Source organism: Astatotilapia calliptera, chromosome 17 (assembly GCF_964374335.1).
Source record: "Astatotilapia calliptera chromosome 17, fAstCal68.1, whole genome shotgun sequence".
NCBI lineage: Eukaryota > Metazoa > Chordata > Actinopteri > Cichliformes > Cichlidae > Astatotilapia > Astatotilapia calliptera.
The window spans coordinates 12709747-12729058 of record NC_137438.1 but is presented as its reverse complement, the minus strand read 5'-3'; the positions used below and the strand labels follow the sequence as shown (position 1 = coordinate 12729058).

The 19312-nt window shown below is 40.0% G+C and overlaps 2 protein-coding genes and 1 long non-coding RNA gene across 5 annotated transcripts; 2 read left to right on the top strand and 1 right to left on the bottom strand.

Moving 5' to 3' along the window:
• The first annotated feature begins 63 nt into the window (after positions 1–63).
• Positions 64–7113, top strand: LOC145421291 (uncharacterized). 2 transcript variants are annotated; one of them, XM_080291389.1, is made up of 8 exons: positions 301–869; positions 3324–3417; positions 3498–3562; positions 5103–5163; positions 5898–6035; positions 6119–6236; positions 6336–6478; positions 6645–7113. In XM_080291389.1, exons 1-8 carry the CDS (start codon positions 361–363, stop codon positions 6663–6665), a joined length of 1149 nt encoding a protein of 382 aa, XP_080147515.1. In that variant the 5' UTR covers positions 301–360; the 3' UTR covers positions 6666–7113. The 2 variants fall into 2 exon arrangements, with proteins under 2 accessions (XP_080147516.1, XP_080147515.1); XM_080291390.1 differs by lacking the exon at positions 5103–5163 and having other exon boundaries at positions 64–807.
• Positions 7114–9128: 2015 nt separating this feature from the next.
• LOC113009808 (GDP-L-fucose synthase) lies at positions 9129–12753 on the top strand. 2 transcript variants are annotated; one of them, XM_026148381.2, is made up of 10 exons: positions 9129–9267; positions 9704–9846; positions 9924–10038; positions 10146–10274; positions 10354–10427; positions 10817–10950; positions 11072–11203; positions 11299–11378; positions 11592–11691; positions 11788–12753. In XM_026148381.2, the coding sequence occupies exons 2-10, from the start codon at positions 9710–9712 to the stop codon at positions 11841–11843; spliced, it is 957 nt and encodes a 318-aa protein (XP_026004166.1). In that variant the 5' UTR covers positions 9129–9267; positions 9704–9709; the 3' UTR covers positions 11844–12753. The 2 variants fall into 2 exon arrangements, with proteins under 2 accessions (XP_026004166.1, XP_026004167.1); XM_026148382.2 differs by lacking the exon at positions 9129–9267 and adding an exon at positions 9319–9445.
• Positions 12754–17618: 4865 nt separating this feature from the next.
• LOC145421294 (uncharacterized) lies at positions 17619–18608 on the bottom strand. The gene is made up of 3 exons (XR_013902625.1): positions 18491–18608; positions 18294–18405; positions 17619–18213 (listed from the first exon to the last, which is right to left on the bottom strand). It is a non-coding gene; the product is annotated as an uncharacterized LOC145421294 (long non-coding RNA).
• Between the last annotated feature and the right edge of the window lie 704 nt (positions 18609–19312).

Here is a 19312-nt window from a genome sequence, read left to right as displayed (position 1 = left end):
GTTACCCGGTTTTGTTCACGCTATCGTGTTTGTGTCACTGTGTTACTTTATAGTTGTCCAGTCAAAAAGAAACACGTGCATTGTGTTTCTAATCTAATCTCTCCTGGATTATTTTCAAGCTATTCCTATTCAGATGCATGAGCGGGGCTTTTTTTTTCATGTTTAGAGGGTTTAAAACGCAGAATTGTAATCCTTTTATTGATTCGGTTTTGAAGATTCCGTGCTAAATACTGCTTAGAGATTTTAAACTAGCAACATCACAACAGCTCATGCTACAGCAGGCATGCTAGCACTTATTAGCAACCTAGCCGTGTGAACGCTAGTTCGTGTGAGTTTTCATGAGACTGCATTGCTAAAACAATGGACGATTCTGGCATCAAGAAGCAGAACTGGGACGTGAAGGAAACGGAGTTGTTTCTGGAAATTCTCAAGGAGCTGGACATGAAGAAGTGCTTAGACGGAAGGAAAGTGAGGAATAACAAACTGTTCAAAGTGGCACACAGGAGAATGACAGCGGCTGGTTATCACAGATCCGTGGACCAATTAAAGTTTCGCTGGAAACTTCTCAAAAGCGCATACTACAAGTGCAAGCGAGAGCCCGACTCCCCGGCCCCAACTAAAATACAGGGCTGGTGGCGCTATGAAAAGACGATGGTCGCTATTATGGAGTCCAGACACCCTCTGGTGGGACCCGGGGTTAACTCTGACAGAAACGACGAGGTGACAGAAGAGTCAGATGGCGAAGCATCAGTACTACACTGGCCGCAGCCCTGCCCGGACAATACCACCCAGAACCTGGATTTAATTGTAGGGGTGATAACCGTGGAGGCGGTGTCGTATGTAATTTACGATGACGTAGGAGGGCCATTGTAGGTATTAAAATAACTGAAATATGGCGCCTGGGAAGACGGGGATTAATTCCTTGGAAATTCAAAATTTCGGAAAGTAAATGTGTCGAATATTCTAATTTAAAGATATAAACTTATACAACTTTCAAAAGGGAAGACGTTCAAATATTCTGGCAGTATAAAGCCCTAAATTTAGAAGGAGAGAACCGGGATACAGTAATGTGCAAAAGTCTTGAGTCACTTCTCATTCAGTTATTTTGCTAGGAAAATGTGAAATGGGTGTGATGAATTATTGAGAAATCAAAGCATGCATGAAAATACAGAATATAAGGCAAAAACAGTTTGTACAACTCTAACAAGCTTGAAAGTCAATATTTGCTTTGATTGCCTTTTGACTTCTTTGTCTTCAAGAATAGATCTCCAGGCGTCTTGAAGGAAATTTTTGCTGCTTTTTGCCTCAGTTAAGATGATCCCACACTGCTTCAGTAATGTTGAAGTTCTGGGGAGATCAGTCCATGGCTGATCACGCCCCATTGTCTTTTTTTTATTTATTTATTTATTTTTTTTATGTTCCATTGTCCAGTTATGCTTTTACTGCATTGGCCATGTGTCTGGGCTTTTGACCTGTTGAAAAATGATGCCGTTGCCAGTCAGGTTTTTTGATAGTATTGCATGGTGGATCAAAATCTGATGGTATTATGGCAGTTTTGGCAAGATCAAAAACGCCACTGGCTGAAATGCAGCCCTAAACCATGACAGAACCTCCACATGTTTTACCGATAGCTGTAGACACTAACTCTTGTACCTCTTTCCTGACCTCCTCTGGACATCATTTGAACCAAAAATTTCACATTTAGATTCATCAGTTCATAAGACCCGAGCGTCTGATTTTCAACCTAGTTCTTGTTTAATTTGCATACCTCAGCCTCCTGATTTCCCTTCCTTAACAATGGCAAACCGTCTTCCACAGAGACAATTTCTGATGAAACCGAAGAGCCCAAAGCATCACACATGCAGGGTGGAAGCAAAAGATAAAGTATTGATGGGTGACTCAAGATGTTTGCACATTACTGTAGATTCAAATATTAAAGTGTCAAATTTAAAATGGGAAGAAAAAGATTTACAAAAAATCAAAAACAGATGCACTCCAATATTGAACTTGTATGTTTGTTATGAAAAAATCAGACTACAACTAAATTTGCAAGAAAACACACCCTTTCTCTGGCTCCATAATTAAACTTAAAATGGCCCAAATATGCCATAATAGTCAGTAGATCATGCTACATGATGTCATAGTCTGCTTGTTTTTTAATACATCTGGATTACAGTATACACTGATATTAGGTGTAGCTCACTTTTTTAAATTTAAATACAGTATACCTGTCTGGCAATCAGTTCTATATTCATTAAGACTGTAATGTCAGAGTGACTCTCTCAGTTACTGAAATAAGGTGTTTCTAATATTCTGTCAGGTAAGTAACGGTCTCGAATCATTTTCCAAACAAAACATAGGAAAAGCTTTCAGTATCAACATAGTCAAATTTACATTTTTACATATTGGACAAAAATACACTGCTTCCTATTAAAGTGTTTCCATTACAAGGGTAATTCAGATTCCTGAATTAGTAGGTATGATGTTGTGTAGAAACATGTACAACACTAATAACAACACTATAATATCGATCAACAAAAACGCAACAATTTTAATTCTATATTAATCCAGGTGTACCCCAACAAACACTTAAATTATTGTCTCTGCAACATGTGTCCAAACACCACTGTTATTTTTTCCACTGCATCTTTAGTGGGGTTTATTCATATTTTCATGTGCGCTTCTATTGACTGTCTTTGTTTAATTGGGAGACTGGCAGTTGAGTGTGAGTCACGTGTTTCTAGGTTCAGTCAAACCAACAATATTCAGTTGCTCATTGACCACATACAGTGATACAGGCTGCAGTCCAAACACGAGAGAAATCGGATGTGCACACTGACTGGTTTCTGTACTTAAGCCTTTTTTTGTCCTGCAAACCCAGAACTGGGTAAAGGATGCCGTTTCACAATGACCTATGACAGGGAAACCAGGCTGTGGCAGCATTTTACTGGAGGAGGGAGGGGAATCTGATTACTGACCACCTGTCAACTAGGATTTATCATATATGTGTGAGTTTGTTTTGTTTTTTTGCTTTAACCTGATTTCTCATAGTAATCGGGTTTCTCATATGCATGGACACAAAGATCTGAACACAAATTGATTGTCTTTGGAGTGGTGACGTTTTTAGTGTTGATTCTTGTCTGGATTCATTCCCTGAGTTTATTTATTTTTGGTCTGTAAAATGTACACAGTTTAATATCTTCAAACAACAACGTGTGAAACCCTTGTTACAGTGGAAAATGCGTCATCCTGGTGATTTTTAATTACTGGCATCATGTTATCTCGATGTTCCTGCTGTAACCTGCTGCCTGCTTTGGTTTCAGATCAAAATGGACCCTGAGATGGACTCTCAGCTTAAGATTGGCTTTATCGGTGCAGGGAACATGGCGTTTGGCATCGCCAAAGGCATCTTATCCGGTGAGTGTAGAGAGAACTGAAGAAGTGAGGAGGACTGGAATGAAGGACACATTAGTATTTAATAAATGTTCTCTTTGTAGGAAATGTCCTTCCTGCAAACGTCAAAGTTAGTGCACCATCCTCAAGGAATCTGGGACGCTTTCAGGTATTGTGGAGGTTTTTTTCCATCTTGTTTATTGTTCTATCATTTAAGTTCTCAGTGTGAATCATTTTGCATTGAAGTAAGCAGTTATGGTGAAGATCAGTTTACAGTTCAGTCTAAAACTAGTGAAGCAGCCAGTTATTTTTAAGCAGCGTAAGTATTTGTAACATTTTTACCTTTTCGTAGACATGGTCCCTATTCTGGGAATCAGGTTTACTAACAACTGAATTTTTTAACTCTGAGATGAGGAAAATTCTGGCTTTTCTGTTCCAGAAAGACAGTTAACTTAAACTTTGAGTCAGTCAATCGGTAAACTCTGTGAACTTAACCTGCTCTGAGTTTCTTTCTCTTCCCTCTTGCTGCACCTAAAACGACTGACTGACATCCACGTTCATTTCTTCATTCATAAAGTCACCATCAGAGGACATACTGGAGTAAATGAAACTGCAAAAGTTTGATTTAAAAATGCTAAAATCCCAGTTAGATGATGTGGGGTTTTTTGTAATTAACATGAGCACTTTTACGATCATTCATTCGTCTATATTTAGGGATGGAAATGGCGATTACATCATTGATCTATGACCTGGTCAGAATATAAAATCTGTGCTCCCCATCTTTCTAACGCTAATACTTTGTATAATAATGCAGGTGTCAGGCTGTCAGTTAGGTTCCTGTACCGCTAACATTTACTGTAGCAATCTGTTTCAATCAAACATATATAAAACTGATCAATGATCAATCATTTGTCCTTATTTAAAAAAAAAAATGTCTGCCACAGCTGGGATGTTGGGGATGATGTGACTGTGAACCTGACATGACTTTAAGGCAAAACTGCAGACAGTCTGTTTTCTAAGCAGTTCATGTTAAAATGTGGTCACAGGTTGAAATTCAGTCATTAAATGATGCCTCCATGTTTTGAAAGGTACAATGTCTGAAATTCAGAATCTGAACTCGATGTATTTTCTACTGAAAATCACCTTAAATGGTCTCATTGGGTCAGCCTGAACCAGATCCACATAAAGGTTTCTTGTCAAAGGTTATTTTAAGGATCATTAAAGCGCGTCCTGACCAGAGTCCATTTATCAGTCTCAGTGTTAATGAAGTCAGAGATCATTTTTTAAGTCAGTTCCTAGATTACGGCCATCGTCTTTCGGCTTGCATCAATAGATCAGTGCATCAAAGTTTAGTTTAGATTTTAAAAAACAAGGAAGCGTTGGATTTCTCAAGCCCGGTGTGAAACCACTGGGTTTTATGAAGGGGTATTACAATTTTTCACAAGCCCCAAATGTTTGTTTTTTTTTTTCTTTTCAGTTGTCACTAAAGCTGACATGGGAGGTCTTCTGGCTGTCACAGCTAATCATAAGTGTGGAAAGCTGACAAACAGAAAGTAAAGTCATATCTTAGCAACACTGTGACCAATAGAAATAAAAACCTTATTGCATCTGGCCACTACAGGGCACCGCAATAAACAATACTGCATTTTCTCTTAACCCCTTGTTATTTTTGTCACTTAAGTTAACTTTGTCTCTCCTCTGAGCATCAGCTCAGCCCTGGCCATGGTCTACCTGGGAGCTAAAGGAGACACTGCAGCTCAGATCGCTCAGGTCAGCTCACTGTCACTTGTTCCCTGCACCAGCTGTCAGTTGATCGGCGAGCATGATTGTGCAACTTCAAGCCCTCGTTACAGTTTAAAAGCAGTCAAATGTGGCTGTCTGTGTTTTTCTATACAGAAGAAATTATTTTATTTTGTTGTTTTGATTTGTCTTTATATATATATATATATATATATATATATATATATATATATATATATATATATATATATATATATATATATATATATATATATATATATATATATATATATATATATATATATATATATATATATATATATATATATATATATATATATATATATAAAATCTGAAATTTTTTGCTACAAGCGTGCTGGCTGGCTGAATAGTAAACTAACTAATAAACTAATAATTCTTGTCCTCGGTAGATTTATAAATAAATAAATTTTGGGGTTTCATTTAACATCTTTGAAAAGCTTAATTTTTTATGTATCCAAAACACTGAACCCCAAGATGTTTCCAGTGGGACATCAGAAATTTGTGTTATATAAATGGCATGAAAGTCCATAAAACGCACAAGCAGTATAGTTACTGAGAGCATGATGTTCAGTGAGACTGACAGTGTGTTAAATGTTATTATTAAACCTGATGCTGAAAGAATAAAGTCGTCCAGTTTCTACCTTTGGACCATAAATTGTTACATTAGGGTCGCTCAGGCTCAGTGTCACATCCTTTCAGTCTTTGTCTTCAATGCCACACAGGCCCTCTCATTCAGCTCAGGTGAAGGCGTCCATGCAGACTTCCAGAAACTGAACGCTGACATCAACTCACCGTCTGCATCCTACATCCTGAAACTAGCCAACCGTCTTTATGGAGAAAACACTGCCCACTTCCTCCCAGTGAGTGTCCACATCAATGATTCTCTTCATAAAGTTCTTCATTACAAAGACTGGATTAATAAACAGATGTCTGCTCTCTGCAGGACTTCCTTGAAGCCACACAGAAGTACTACCAGGCAGACCTGAAGACTGTGGACTTCATCGGAGCTCCAGAGGCGTGCAGAGCAGAGATCAACAGCTGGGTCGAGCAGCAGACAGAAAGTGAGAATGTGCATCTTCCACAGCCTGAACAGCAGGGAATCATTTTAGCATCCTCTGTGAATTATAATGAAATATTGTTGTTTCTGTATTTCCTGTCAGATAAGATAAAAGACCTTCTGAAGCCAGGAACAGTAAACGCAGATACCAGACTGGCTCTGGTCAATGCTATCTACTTCAAGGGCAACTGGAAGAACCCGTTTAAAGAGGCAAACACCAAAGAGATGCCCTTTAAAATCAAACAGGTAGAAATTTAACTGAAGGTTACAAATTCTGGACACAAAGTCTGAATACAGGAAACTGTAAAATGTTTAATTTTGATCATTTAACAGACCGCTTCTGATTTCGTGTATAAAATGAATTTAAATATGAGCAAAAGAAATATGACAAAATGTATTAACTGTATTCCAGCTGGAGAAGGAGCTAACATAGGAGAGGCTGAATGAATGGACCGACAGGAAAAACATGGAAGTTGATTTAGAAGTTCTTGTTGACCTGCCAAAGTTCAAGCTGGAGGAAGACTACGAGCTGAATGAACCTCTGACTAAACTGGGTATGAAGGACGTGTTCTGTGCAGGAAGCGCTGACCTGTCTGGCATGAACGGTGAAGGGGGGCTCTTCCTGTCTACGGTGGCCCACAAGGTCTTTGTGGAGGTGAACGAGGAGGGCACACAGGCCGCTGCAGCCACAGGTGTTGTGTCCAGGAATCTTAGTTCTGGATGGACCAGATACTTCACAGCAGATCACCCCTTCCTCTTCTTCATCAGACACAACGAGACCAAATCCGTCCTGTTCTTTGGCAGATTCTCATCTCCTCAGTAGACAGAAGCAGCAGAGGAAGATGATGTTGCAATTCAAATAAATACATCTATGAAATAAAGTAAATGGAGTTTTGTGTTGTGATGTTTTGCTATTTATAAAACTGTATTTTTCTCTGGAACATTTTATTACTTAATCAGACACACGTGTCTCTTTTATTAAAAACAAAATGTTCTTTTACAAAATAGATGGTACTTGTATAAAATCACAAGTTCCACCAGCTTTAGAGAACATAGATACTGTGTCCTCCAGACTAAAGAGGAAACTCCAACTTATTATCAAGAGTCTGCAGCTCTGATGGTATGATGGTGCATCTATGAACTGGCAGTATGCTCTGGAAGGGCCCCAGCAATACTGAAAGGTATATATAGGGGTTAGAGCAACACATTTTTCAGGGAAGCCCTTGTTTGTTACAGTATACTAAACTGTAGCTATTACAACAGCAATGAAAAGTGAGCAGCTAGAATCCAAGATCGGATAAAAATCTAGTAGCTGCTCTCATCACTGTAGATGTGTCCGTCATAATAACGTTACAGACTATGCTAGGCTTTGGCCCACATCAGTCTAAAATTGTATGTAACCACGAATAACGTGTTTTGGAAACTAACTGCACAACAGGCAGCACTGTTAGTTATCTCAGAGTAGCATTTCTAATTTTGATTGAAACTGTCAGAGAAAACGGCGGCTTTGAGCAAGCCAGGATATTAGTTTACAGAGGCTGTTAAAATTATATGTCTAACATAGAAATGTTGGTGACACAATAATTTCATCCTAATGGCACTGACATATTCATAGGGTTAATTTTTGAGACAAAATGTCATGAGGTAGTCATGATTTTGCAAATATCCACCTTGTAGTGCAGTTTGCACAAAAATGCACTCACCCTACAAACAGTTGTTGTGTGGGACACCAGTAGCCCATGTCTGTTGCTGTAACATTAGTTCATGTTTAGAATAGAAAATCTCAGCTCACTGATTTGATCGGGGCAATAGTGCGCCTAAACTGTTGCATAATTTTGCTGAGAGATCTTTTACTTTGTGGTAATCTTAGATGAGTAGTTTTATGGGTAGTCATTCAGTGTTCCCTTAGTGCCAAAATATAACAGATGTTGGTGTACTATAACTGAAGTAATGATGTTAAGTCCTTAAAGTCATATTCTTTTATTGTCATGACTGTATTTGAAGCTATTTTTATTTTTGTATGATACCTGATTTATATGGAATATGACTGAAGTAAACTAAAGCCTAAAATACTTAGTCAGTCATTTGTTTAATATTAATTTAACATTATAGAATTCACATATAAAACTATGAATTGTGATTTTAAATGGTTTAAAAGCATGTAGAATAGCATATGCAGGCAAGTATATTTCTCCTCTTTTTATTAAGAAGCAAAAACAAAAAGGGAAAAAAAAAGAAACAGGGCAGAGTTCGGTGGTTGAATCATCCGTCCCCACCAATGCCAAAACCAAATCTACGCCCTTGGTCTAGATGCTGGTGGTTTTGAAGATGACGACTTCGGCTTTGAATAAAGCTCCCACTGAGATGTCCAAGGTGAAGATGGTAAGGAGGTGGGTTTCACAAGAGTGCAACACGGAGGCTGATTTGCTCGAAAAAGGCAGGCAAGAAGATGACTGGTCTACAGTAACGTCAGTATTGAGATTGACAGTGTGGGAAAGCGGTAGTTGTGTAAAGAAGAGAAAAGTAGCTGAAGAGACAGAATGCATACACCTGGAAGAGATAAAAGTGAACCAGCAAGAAGCCTCTAGGGTCGCTGGAGGGAAGGATGGTGAATGGACAGCCTACGGAAAAGAATCTCCGTCCAGAAGGTGGCGGTAATGTACCTGAAGTGGTTTGCCAACCGTCATAAAAAGATAGAAGAAGAAGATGCAGCAGCTCAGATGGAGAGAAGACAACTGACCTAAAACCTGAGTAACGTAAAAATGAAACTAGATGTTATTGGTATACTGCAAAAGGACTCTAGAAGTAAACGCTATCAGACCTTACTTCAGTTTTTAAAAGAGAATAAATGGCTTAGGGGGAATTGAGGGTTTTTTTTTTCTTTTGAGCGACGTTCCAGTCACATTCCACACCAGTTGGTGGCGGTAATGCACCATTCAGTTCTTTGACAACCGCCAATTAAATTTAGAAGAAGAAGGAAGAGGCGACGAAGAGAAGAAACCGGCTTCTCTGTTCTGTTCTCAGCTTTCAAACAGGTAAAAGAGGTTTTTTTTTTAATGCTAGCTTATTTGTTTAACTCTGAGTTAACGAGGATTTCTAGCACTGATATCTCGCGTTTAGGAAGAAAAGTAAACTTGCGAGGTAATCAGTTTTTTACTTTGTCGAGTTCCAAGGAACGATGACGGCGATTACCGCCACCTAACAGCTAATAAGGTTAGCTTGTCTGAATGGTCGTGTGCGGTGTACGTGGCACATATGCAACTATATATGTACAAAATCTGCTCGTTTTGTACGGGTCAGATCACCTCAGATAAAAATCAGGAAGCATCTAACAAATAGCAAACGTTACTGCATGAAAACACAGATAAACCTGTTAGCTTTAGAAAGTTTGACGATGTTTATAGCTTGTATCTAAATCAGAGTTTCCCTGTGATTAGTCCTGTGCTGAATTGTTCATGTTCCACTACCTAGATAAACATGAGCGATCCCATGAGGGTGTTGGTGACAGGTGCATCCGGGTTGGTGGGCAGGGCCATACAGCATGTGGTGAAAGAAGGAGGAGCCAAGGAGGGGGAGGAATGGATATTCCTGTCCTCCAAAGATGCCAACCTCATGTGAGAGTTGCTCCGCTTCAAGATAAAATGCTGTCACATGTTTTGATACTATTAACCTGCTGGTGGCCTCTCCTCAGGAATATGGACCAGACCCGGGCAGTGTTTGAGAAACACCGGCCTACGCACGTCATCCACCTGGCTGCTATGGTTGGAGGGCTTTTCAAGAACATGAAATATAACCTGGACTTCTGGGTATGAGGAACCTGTTCATCTAATTAACTCATTTAATAGAAATGCTATGATCGTAGACTATCTAGATTCATGTTTTTGATGCTCATCCTGTTTTATTTACTTTCCAGAGGAACAACATTTACATCAATGACAATGTGCTGCAGGCAGCGCATGAAGCGGGCGTGGTCAAGGTTGTTTCCTGCTTGTCCACCTGCATCTTTCCTGATAAGACGACCTATCCTATTGACGAGACCATGGTGAATATACCTCCCTGCTCTTTCTGTGCATCAGCACATTTGGAAAAGAGCAGCTCACATGCGCTTCTCTTTACTACAGATCCACAACGGTCCACCTCATGAGTCCAACTTTGGCTACGCCTATGCAAAGAGGATGATTGATGTCCACAACAGGTACGTTATGTCTTCTATGTGTCATTTCTATCCTCTACCGCATTGTGCTTTCTCTCAGCTCTCAAATCCCTCCCTGGCAGACTGGTTTAGAACAGTTCTAATTATTTTCAAGAAGTCCAGCAAGGAAGCTGTTGTCTTAAAAGATCAACAAATGCAGGGTGTTTCAAAGGGGTAAAACAATCACGATCTTGCGGCTGACCAACATAATCCCAACAGTTTTTAGTTATACTTCTGTTTAGCATGTGTATAGTTTCACAGGACATATTAGTGTTTGAGAATTCTCCAATACTGTTATGTGTCACCCTCGCATAATGCCTCTGCCTATTTTTCAGGAAATGCATTTAAAACTTTCAGCCTCATGACATTTTTTTCCTGTGTGTGCTTCACAGAGCGTATTTACAGCAGCATGGGCGTTGCTATACAGCTGTGATTCCCACTAATGTGTTTGGTCCTCATGACAACTTTAGCATCGAAGATGGTCATGTGCTACCAGGTCTTATACATAAAGCATACATTGCTCAAAGTAAGTTGTGGATTTTTAAGTCCCTAACCCCATTGTCATTCCAGCATTTCTCTTTAAGCATTTACAAGTTTTTGGTGGTGTAAATGGACATGTGACTTCATCTACATGTTGTACTGTTCAGAGGGGGGGAAACCCTTGGTGGTCTGGGGCTCTGGCACACCTAGAAGACAGTTCATCTACTCTTTGGACCTGGCTCGTCTTTTCCTCTGGGTCCTGAGGGAGTATCCAGAAGTTGAGCCAATCATTCTCTCTGGTGAGTCCTCATAGACTCTATGACTCTTTGACTATTCAATGATGATGGCAGTTTAAGGATAAGTGTTCTTATAATGCTACATCTGTTGCTTCCAGTTGGTGAGGAAGATGAAGTGTCCATCAAAGAAGCAGCAGAAGCTGTTGTTGATGCATTGGGCTTTAAAGGAGAAGTCGTGGTATCCTTTCAGTAATGCAAGTTATTTGTTTTTGACAGTGGATTTGGAAGATTAACGTTAAATTCAGTTCAGTTTTATTTATATAGCGCTAAATCACAACAGCAGTCGCCTCAAAGCGCTTTATGTTGTAAAGTAAAGACTGTAGACTACTATAGAGAAAACCCCAACATTGCTTCTTGTTGTCTCATTGTTTCCTTTACCCGTGACATTCAGTTTGACACCAGTAAAGCAGATGGACAGTTCAAAAAGACGGCCAGCAATGCAAAGCTGTGCCGGTATCTGCCAGACTTCACTTTCACCCCCTTCAACCAAGGTGCGGCTGATGTAAAGCTTGACATTTAGATGCTAACAGTGTAGAAATTTCAAGACTCCATCAGTTACTGACTTGCCTGGTTCTTTTCACTTGCAGCTTTAAAGGAAACCTGTGATTGGTTTGTTGCCAACTATGACACAGCCAGGAAGTGAGAAGACTGCCAAAAAAATCGGTGCTAATTCTTGTTTCATCTGCTGTTGTGTTGGTAAAGAGTCTGGTGGTGGAGAGAGAGCTCGTGGAAAACAAAGTGCTTCACAGCACAAACACAAGGCAGTTGGTGTTGAGTCTTACTGTTGTTGCCCTCTTTCTGCAGCACCATACTGTTTTGTGCTGAATGTTGGGTGCAGGACCTGGGACCCCTTTTCGGTACATGGACTCTATTTAGCTGGATTCAATCTTGGATGATTTGTCAGAATACCAGTTTGAAAAGTATTGGACTGAAATGATGCCACCGAGCCATGGTGGCATTATTCTTGTGTCAGGAACTGGTTAGAATCCTTGTCTGTGTATAAAAGGTGGGTGTAGCTGCAGGGTCTAAATTGTGAGCTAATGCAGAAGTGCCTTAAACCTGTATTCTTTTTAATGGCCAGCAGGGGGTGACTCCTGCAATTGTAAAAAGCAGTCCAGTCATGTAGAAATCTTTGCTCATCCACAATCTGTGACCTCAGTAAACACTTTCCTTATGAGCTTGAGCTCTGTAGCTAGATTGAAGTGTTAGTGATTATAAAGAGACGTTAAATGACAAGTCTGTACCTTACCTCGTCACATCTGGTTTCAAAACACCAAATTGATGATTGCAAAAATCGCAACAGCTTCACTAAGCAAAGGGTAAAATCACAGTAGTGAAGTCCATCTATTGTATACTGGCTATGGTTGTGATTGTGGACTCAGTGTTAGAGAAGCATTTTTAAGAGACCACTGCAAATCATGATCATTTAGAGGTGCCCCTCAGTCAATAGGAAATAATACACACATGAAAGTTGCTACCAGTCTGTAGTAGGAGACAAAAATAATTTCCTTTCACGGCTCAACACAGCTATAAAATAAAATTAAGAAATTGTACTGCAAGGCCTTAAAGTCATCACTGCTGAATCCGTCCAGCTGCTGTGAGGAAGAGCGTTCTTCTTCTACGCCAGGGGTGCCCAATCCCGGTCCTCGAGAGCTACCGTCCTGCAGCTTTTAGATGCATCCTTGTTCCCACACACCTGAATCAAATGAATGGCTTGTTATCAGGCCTTTGCCAAACATGATGGCATGCTGAAGAGATCAAACCATTTGATTCAGCTGTGTTGGAGTAGGGATGCATCTAAAAGCTGCAGGATAGTAGCTCTCAAGGACTGGGATTGGGCAGCCCTGTTCTACGCCCTCTAAATTCCGGTGCTTTCAGCTGGTTTTCCCATTTAGGCGCTCTTTGTATTTGCTTTTAAAAGGACTGACATTAATTATGCTGTAAAAGAAAGCTTTTCTGCCATTTTTCTACTGTCCCTCACTACATTTTTCTCTAGTCGAATTTTAAAGGGTACTGACTGAGCTACATGTAATCTTGGATGTCTTTTTTGTTTTTTTTCCTTCCCTCCCAGTTTTAACTTAAATTGCAGAGTTGCTGATTGTGGTTTCCAGTATCAGTGTTACCAGCAGGAAGAGTTCAGTCATCTCAGATTTAATCCAACTGTTTTAATCTAAACTAGATCATCCAGCTGAGCGTGGAACGTTTTAGGAACGTACAGATCGTGGGGTCTACTGTCCTTCAGTAAAAGAAAAATGATGTCATCGTCTATTCTACGACCCGTAAGAAGAAGTTTTAGAGTTTTATTCACTGTTGTAGCGTTAATCATTTCAGCTGGGAAATTATGGGCTCAAAATGTGGTCATAAATATTTTGTACTTGTAAATCAGTTTCGTATGAGTAAAAAGAATTTGTGTGTGTAAAAAAAAAAAAAAAAAAAAAAAAAAAAAAGAAAAAAATTGTGTGTGGACTTAGCCAAAAAAACCCTGCAAGTTACAAGTACGAATTTTGACCCAATTTTTCTTCCTTTCATCTGATTGGTCAATGTCATGTCAATCACAAATGCAACAATCCAATCAGAGAACAGATGGGTTTGGCTGTCGGAGGGGCGCTTTTTTGAACTGCAGGTCCTTGAAGGGTAATACAGTTTGAAGCTTGAGGATCTCTATATAAATATCCGATAGCAGCTAGGTCCCCTAACTTTCAGCAGCTGTTGAAAAGATAAAGTTGTGGTATGTCAGTGGTTACAAACACCATTATTACTTTAGGATTAGTTTAACACAAAGTCAGAGCTGACCCGGGACCATTGCTGTGAGTCACAGTGCGCAGCATAAAAGTCCTTTCACATCGGACGAAGGATGTGCTGCTAATGCTAACTGCTAACTAAGAGCAAAGGATCCAGAATTTGTTGCGCTGGCTGCTGAGCTCTGTGGGTTTTTGCAGCTGCTCTACCTGTACTAGATGCACCTGCTCCTTGTCTTTTCTATCTCTGACTTTATGTCCTCTACAAGAGTTTTTTTTTTTGCTAGTTCTTCAAATGCTCAATAAAAACATGTATGCTAATTCAAACCGAAGAAAGCTTTGTGATGAAGACTGTCATTTCCAAAACACTAGTGATGGGTCGTTCGCGAACGAAATGGCTCTTAGAGCCGGCTCTTTGACGTGAACGACGCGAGCCGGCTCCTTATCGCGAGCCGTCACGTGGGGTTTTTTTTTTTTTTTTTTTCTTCCTCTCAGCCTCTCTCTCGCACTTTTTTCCCGCTTCACTCTGCACGCGGGCCTTGTGCTTTACGCTGGGCAGAGGGGGGAGGGGCGGTAGTTACACTCAGTAGCACAGGAACAGAGCCAGAGAGAGAGAAAGAGAGGCAGGGACAACAACATTAGAAAGGTATAGTAATCATCCACAACTATTTTCGGTTGCAGATGATAAAGGATTGAGAAAGTTTATTCATGCAGGTCCATATGACAGAGAATATGCATGTTCTTTTAGTTTTCATATTATAATTTATATTTAATTGTGTTGTGGTTTGCAGTGTTTTGAGTTCTTTTCACTTTAAATTTGTGAAAGGAAAAAGCTGAAAATTTAAATAGTTAAAACTTGAAATGTGAATAGTTGATTTTTGTATTATATGATTTATTTATTACATTTTATGTGGAGTGAATAAATAAAAGTATATTTACGGTGGCCCCTAGAGACAAAGCACATACAAACTTCAAATCACGTACGAACTCTGAAGCATGTACAAACTCCAAAACACAGTGTTGAGCCTTTGTTATCTTGTGGCTACACAAGCCAGCAAGTACCAACGACCGGATTTGGTGTGTGGTAATAACAGGTAAATGAACTTTTTTTTAAAATTATTTGAATATATATATGAGTGCCTGTGTATAAATACACAAACAATACACACATGCTTTCAATTGTGTAATTTAAGTGATCTAGTAGCTCTGCTTTGGAAGTTCAGTTCATGCTAGAAATGTGTTTTGGAGTTTGTACGTGTTTTGTCTCTAGGGGCCACCGCATATATTTATATATAAACATATATAAATAAAACCACTTGTTTTTACGTTAGTAATTCCCTTTGTGCATAATTTTATATTATTGTTAATAATAAATTAATTAAAGCAACAAAACAACCTGAAGAGCCGGTTCGGAGCCGAAAGAGCCGGCTCTTTTTAGTGAGCCGAACCGAAAGAGCCGGATCTCTAAAAAGAGCCGGAAATCCCATCACTACAAAACACTACCCACCCCCACCCCGCGGTCCGCAGTGCTGTTGAAAAGGCTGTTGAAGTCCCTGTATTAAACACGTAGACCTGTGACACAAAAATCACCAAACTTGGACGACCACAGACTGTTTTCCTTCGTGGTGATGAAGGAAAACGCTGGGTTGGCATGTAAAAGGGCATTTATTCCCTTCAAAGACCTGCAGTTCAAAAAAAGCGCCCTTCTGACAGCCAAACCCATCTGTTCTCTGATTGGATTGTTACATTTGTGATTGACATGACATTGACCAATCAGATGAAAGGAAGAAAAATAGGGTCAAAATTCATACTTGTAACTTGCAGGGTTTTTTTTGGCTAAGTCCACACACATTTTTTTTATGCACGCACAAATCTTTTTTACATATACAAATTGTTTATACCAACACAAATCTTTTTTTACACATACAAATTCTTTTTACGCACACAAATCTTTTTTTTTTTAAACACATACAAATCCTGATTTACAAGTACAAAATATTTATGACCACATTTTGAGCCCATAGGAAATGGGCTGCTTCACTCTTGTAATCCAGGTGCTGGCACAACATAACATTCAGAAATCAGAATTGTTTTGACTTAGTTTGTTATTGAAGGGTTTGGGATTTGATTGATCCAGCTTATATAATTGAGCATTATGTGGGCTAGTGTTTTGTTTTTGTTTTTTTTAAACTAATCAGAGCAAAATAAATATTTTATATTTGCAATGTGTCTCAAGTGTCCTACCCTTGAAATGAAAGACATGTCACAGATTGAGATTTTTATTTCTCTATATGTTCATATGCCATAAAAACAAAACAAGGATTCAGTTCTGCTGGACAGCACTACTCATGCTTCACTTTATAACAGACACAGAACCCTGATGTATACAAAAGTGTATAGATCAGGGTTGGGGAACCTTCAGGGCCCTGTTTCAGGAAGCCGGTTTGGAAAACTCAGAGTGAAAAACGACACTCACGGTTGAGTAACCCCGAACTGTCCAACTCGGAATATTCGGTTTCAGAAAGGCTGATAACAATTAGTTCAGTCAACGCGGAGTTGCTTTAACCCCAAGTGAAGCGCGCGGACGAGGATACATAAAGCCCTGATAAGCGGAGCACAGATTAAGCGAGTCACCATGGAGACGGAGGGAAAGAAGGCGCGGTCAATGTATTTTACAGCGCTTGAGGCCGAAATTCTGATGGCAGCATATGCCGATAACATGCAAATTCCGCGGAAAAAAGTAACAGCCTCAGCTGCAAAAGAAAGGGAGCATGCATGGCAAAACATAGCCGACAGAGTCAATGCGTGAGTGTTAATATAAACATTGATCGAGGGATTTCCACCCATTTAACACGTTATTTTATCATATGTTATTTTATTTGTTATTTTATACATTTTATTTTGTGATGTGATGTGAGCGCAGGTGCAACCCAACAGGCCCCAAACGTTCCTGGCAGCAAGTAAAAATGAAATATAAAAATATAGTCCAAACAGGTAAGGTGTAATTGTATTATGAGCCATAGTGCTTGGTCTGTTTGTCCCATGTAAATCAATTGCAGTTAGAGGCTACATTAATTTTCTGTCTGTAAGCACTTATTGAAATTATCTGAGCACATTACAAGTACATATTTGCTTACTCTGTATGCTCAAATGTGACCCGTTATAGCCAACAGAAAAAAAGCGGAGGCCCGAAAAACAGGTGGGGGTCCTCCACCACCACCACTCACAGAGCCTGAGCAGTTGGCCCTCAGCCAAAACAGTGGGCGCCCTGTGGCCGAAGGCATCTCTGCGGGGACATCCTCTGAGTCAATAACCTATGCCTACATAGGGGGTAAATCCAAAATAATACATGATGTGCATACATCCTTTCTTCACAGTCACCTTTGCAGTGCTACTCATTCATTTGATAAACTCTTTACCATAATGAATTATTTTGTAGTGAAGTTATTTTCCTACTGATTTTGCCTTCCCTCAGTCTTGGTTGTCTTTGAGAGCATAATGACAATGAAGTGTAAGGTGATTGGTATGTTTGTTAATTGCCATTTGGTCCCTTGTAAGTTATAAGTGACCTGTATAAACCTCATATTCTATCAGTTGATGGTGGTGGTGTACTGCATCTGGTGCAGCCTCCTGTTGAGCCAGACCAACATGCAGTTGTGAGTAATACTCCACAGATTATATGAGTTTACAGTAGAACAGCAATGTTGTTTATTTCTTTACTACAGGAAAATAATGAAGAAACATTGACAGCTGTTACAGAGGAGGAAGCAACAGAGACACTTTATGAGGTTTACATCTTTTAATACTTTGTGTACAGGAAACACAGGCGACCAATAAAGCCAGTTGAACAAAAAATCTGTTTATTCTTCTTTCAACATGTTGAGGTGATGGGTCAAAAGAAATGATTGTGACATATGGTGTCTCTGACTGCTCTTCCATCTTGTATGTCCGTGGGAGGGTCAGGATGTTCATGGTTTGGATCACTGCTGATGTTTGGTTCAGAAGGACAGTGTTCTCCTCTAATTGTGGCAATGTTGTGAAGAATCACACATGCCACAATAATGTCACATGCCCTTTCTGGGGTGACCCTGAGTCTTTGCAGGCACTGGAACCGGGCCTTAAGCATTCCGATAGTCATTTCAATTCTGGCTCTTGTCCTGCAATTAGCCAGATTATATCGCTGCTGTGGGCCCGGTTCAGGGTCAGGGTAAGGGGTAAGCAAATAGGGTAAACATGGATACCCCCTATCACCAAGCAAGTAGCCAGTGAACTCTCCTAAGACAGAAGGATACACTTCAGTTCAAATGTCCCTGAAGCAATTGGTCTTTATATATTTTAAAGTATTCTCAACTCACCATGTCCAAATTTTGTGCTCAGTGTACATTCACGGAATATTTGTGAGTCATGGACAGAGCCTGGCCACTTGGCTTCCACATTTGTGATAATGTTGGCAGCATCACATATGATCTTCACAGTGCAGAGAACACAAATTAGCATCCATTACTATAATGAAATAATTTGTTAGTTTGAAATGCTACAGGGAACTATGTACCTGTACTTTAATGCTGTGGAAAGACTTCCTGTTCACATAGTCTCCTTCATTTACTGAAGGAGCAATGATTGGAATGTGAGTGCCATCTGTACAGCCAATCACGCCTGGGAACCGTGAGAATAAATGTGAAATTTAAGTAGTAGTTCAAGTATCACCACATCATAAATTAAATTTTGGGCATCCCTCTTTGATAAATCTTGTGGGTCTATGACCGGGGAACACCACAAACGAGTACAGGAGACGTTTCAGTGCAACTGTAACATTCCTGACTGCCCGACAGACGGTAGCCTTGGAAACGTGCTCAGCGTCACCAATATTATACAGAAAGCTCCCGTTTGCAAGAAACCGAAGTGCAATACAAATAATATGTACAGAACTGAGAGCATGTCCGCGATGTGTCACATGCGTAATATATGGCCTGAGGATGTTATCCAAATAAATTATAGATTGTGCTGAGAAACGGTAACGTTCCCACAGAAAATCATCAGGAAATGATAAAATGTCCAAACGCGCTCTAATCACTCTCTCCCGGCGGAGAGCTCTGCGGAGAATTTGGGCTTCACGATCTACTGGCTCTTCAAGGAAGGGGCACGCCATGTCCGACACTTCCTACTGTCAGGTTTCTGACAAAGAGGCGGAGAAAGTCAGGGTTAGTTGTAGTAAACCTGCTAGGGGGCAGGTTAGCTTCACGGAGTGTGTCGTCATAGTGACTCACTCAGGCTGCAGCTGAACTCGCTTTGTGAAACCGAAAACCCAGAGTTTTCGTTAACTCAGGGTATACTTACTCAGTTTTTCCACTAAACCGGCTTCCTGAAACAGGGC

Excerpts from the sequence above, each read along its gene's own strand:
- LOC145421291 (XM_080291389.1), top strand. The coding sequence starts at position 361 with ATGGACGATTCTGGCATCAAGAAGCAGAACTGGGACGTGAAGGAAACG. Across the intron at positions 870-3,323 it reads GATGACGTAGGAGGGCCATT|ATCAAAATGGACCCTGAGAT; the intron begins GTAGGTATTAAA and ends CTTTGGTTTCAG. Across the intron at positions 5,164-5,897 it reads CTGCAGCTCAGATCGCTCAG|GCCCTCTCATTCAGCTCAGG; the intron begins GTCAGCTCACTG and ends AATGCCACACAG.
- LOC113009808 (XM_026148381.2), top strand. The coding sequence starts at position 9,710 with ATGAGCGATCCCATGAGGGTGTTGGTGACAGGTGCATCCGGGTTGGTG. Across the intron at positions 10,039-10,145 it reads AATATAACCTGGACTTCTGG|AGGAACAACATTTACATCAA; the intron begins GTATGAGGAACC and ends TTTACTTTCCAG. Across the intron at positions 10,428-10,816 it reads ATGATTGATGTCCACAACAG|AGCGTATTTACAGCAGCATG; the intron begins GTACGTTATGTC and ends TGTGCTTCACAG.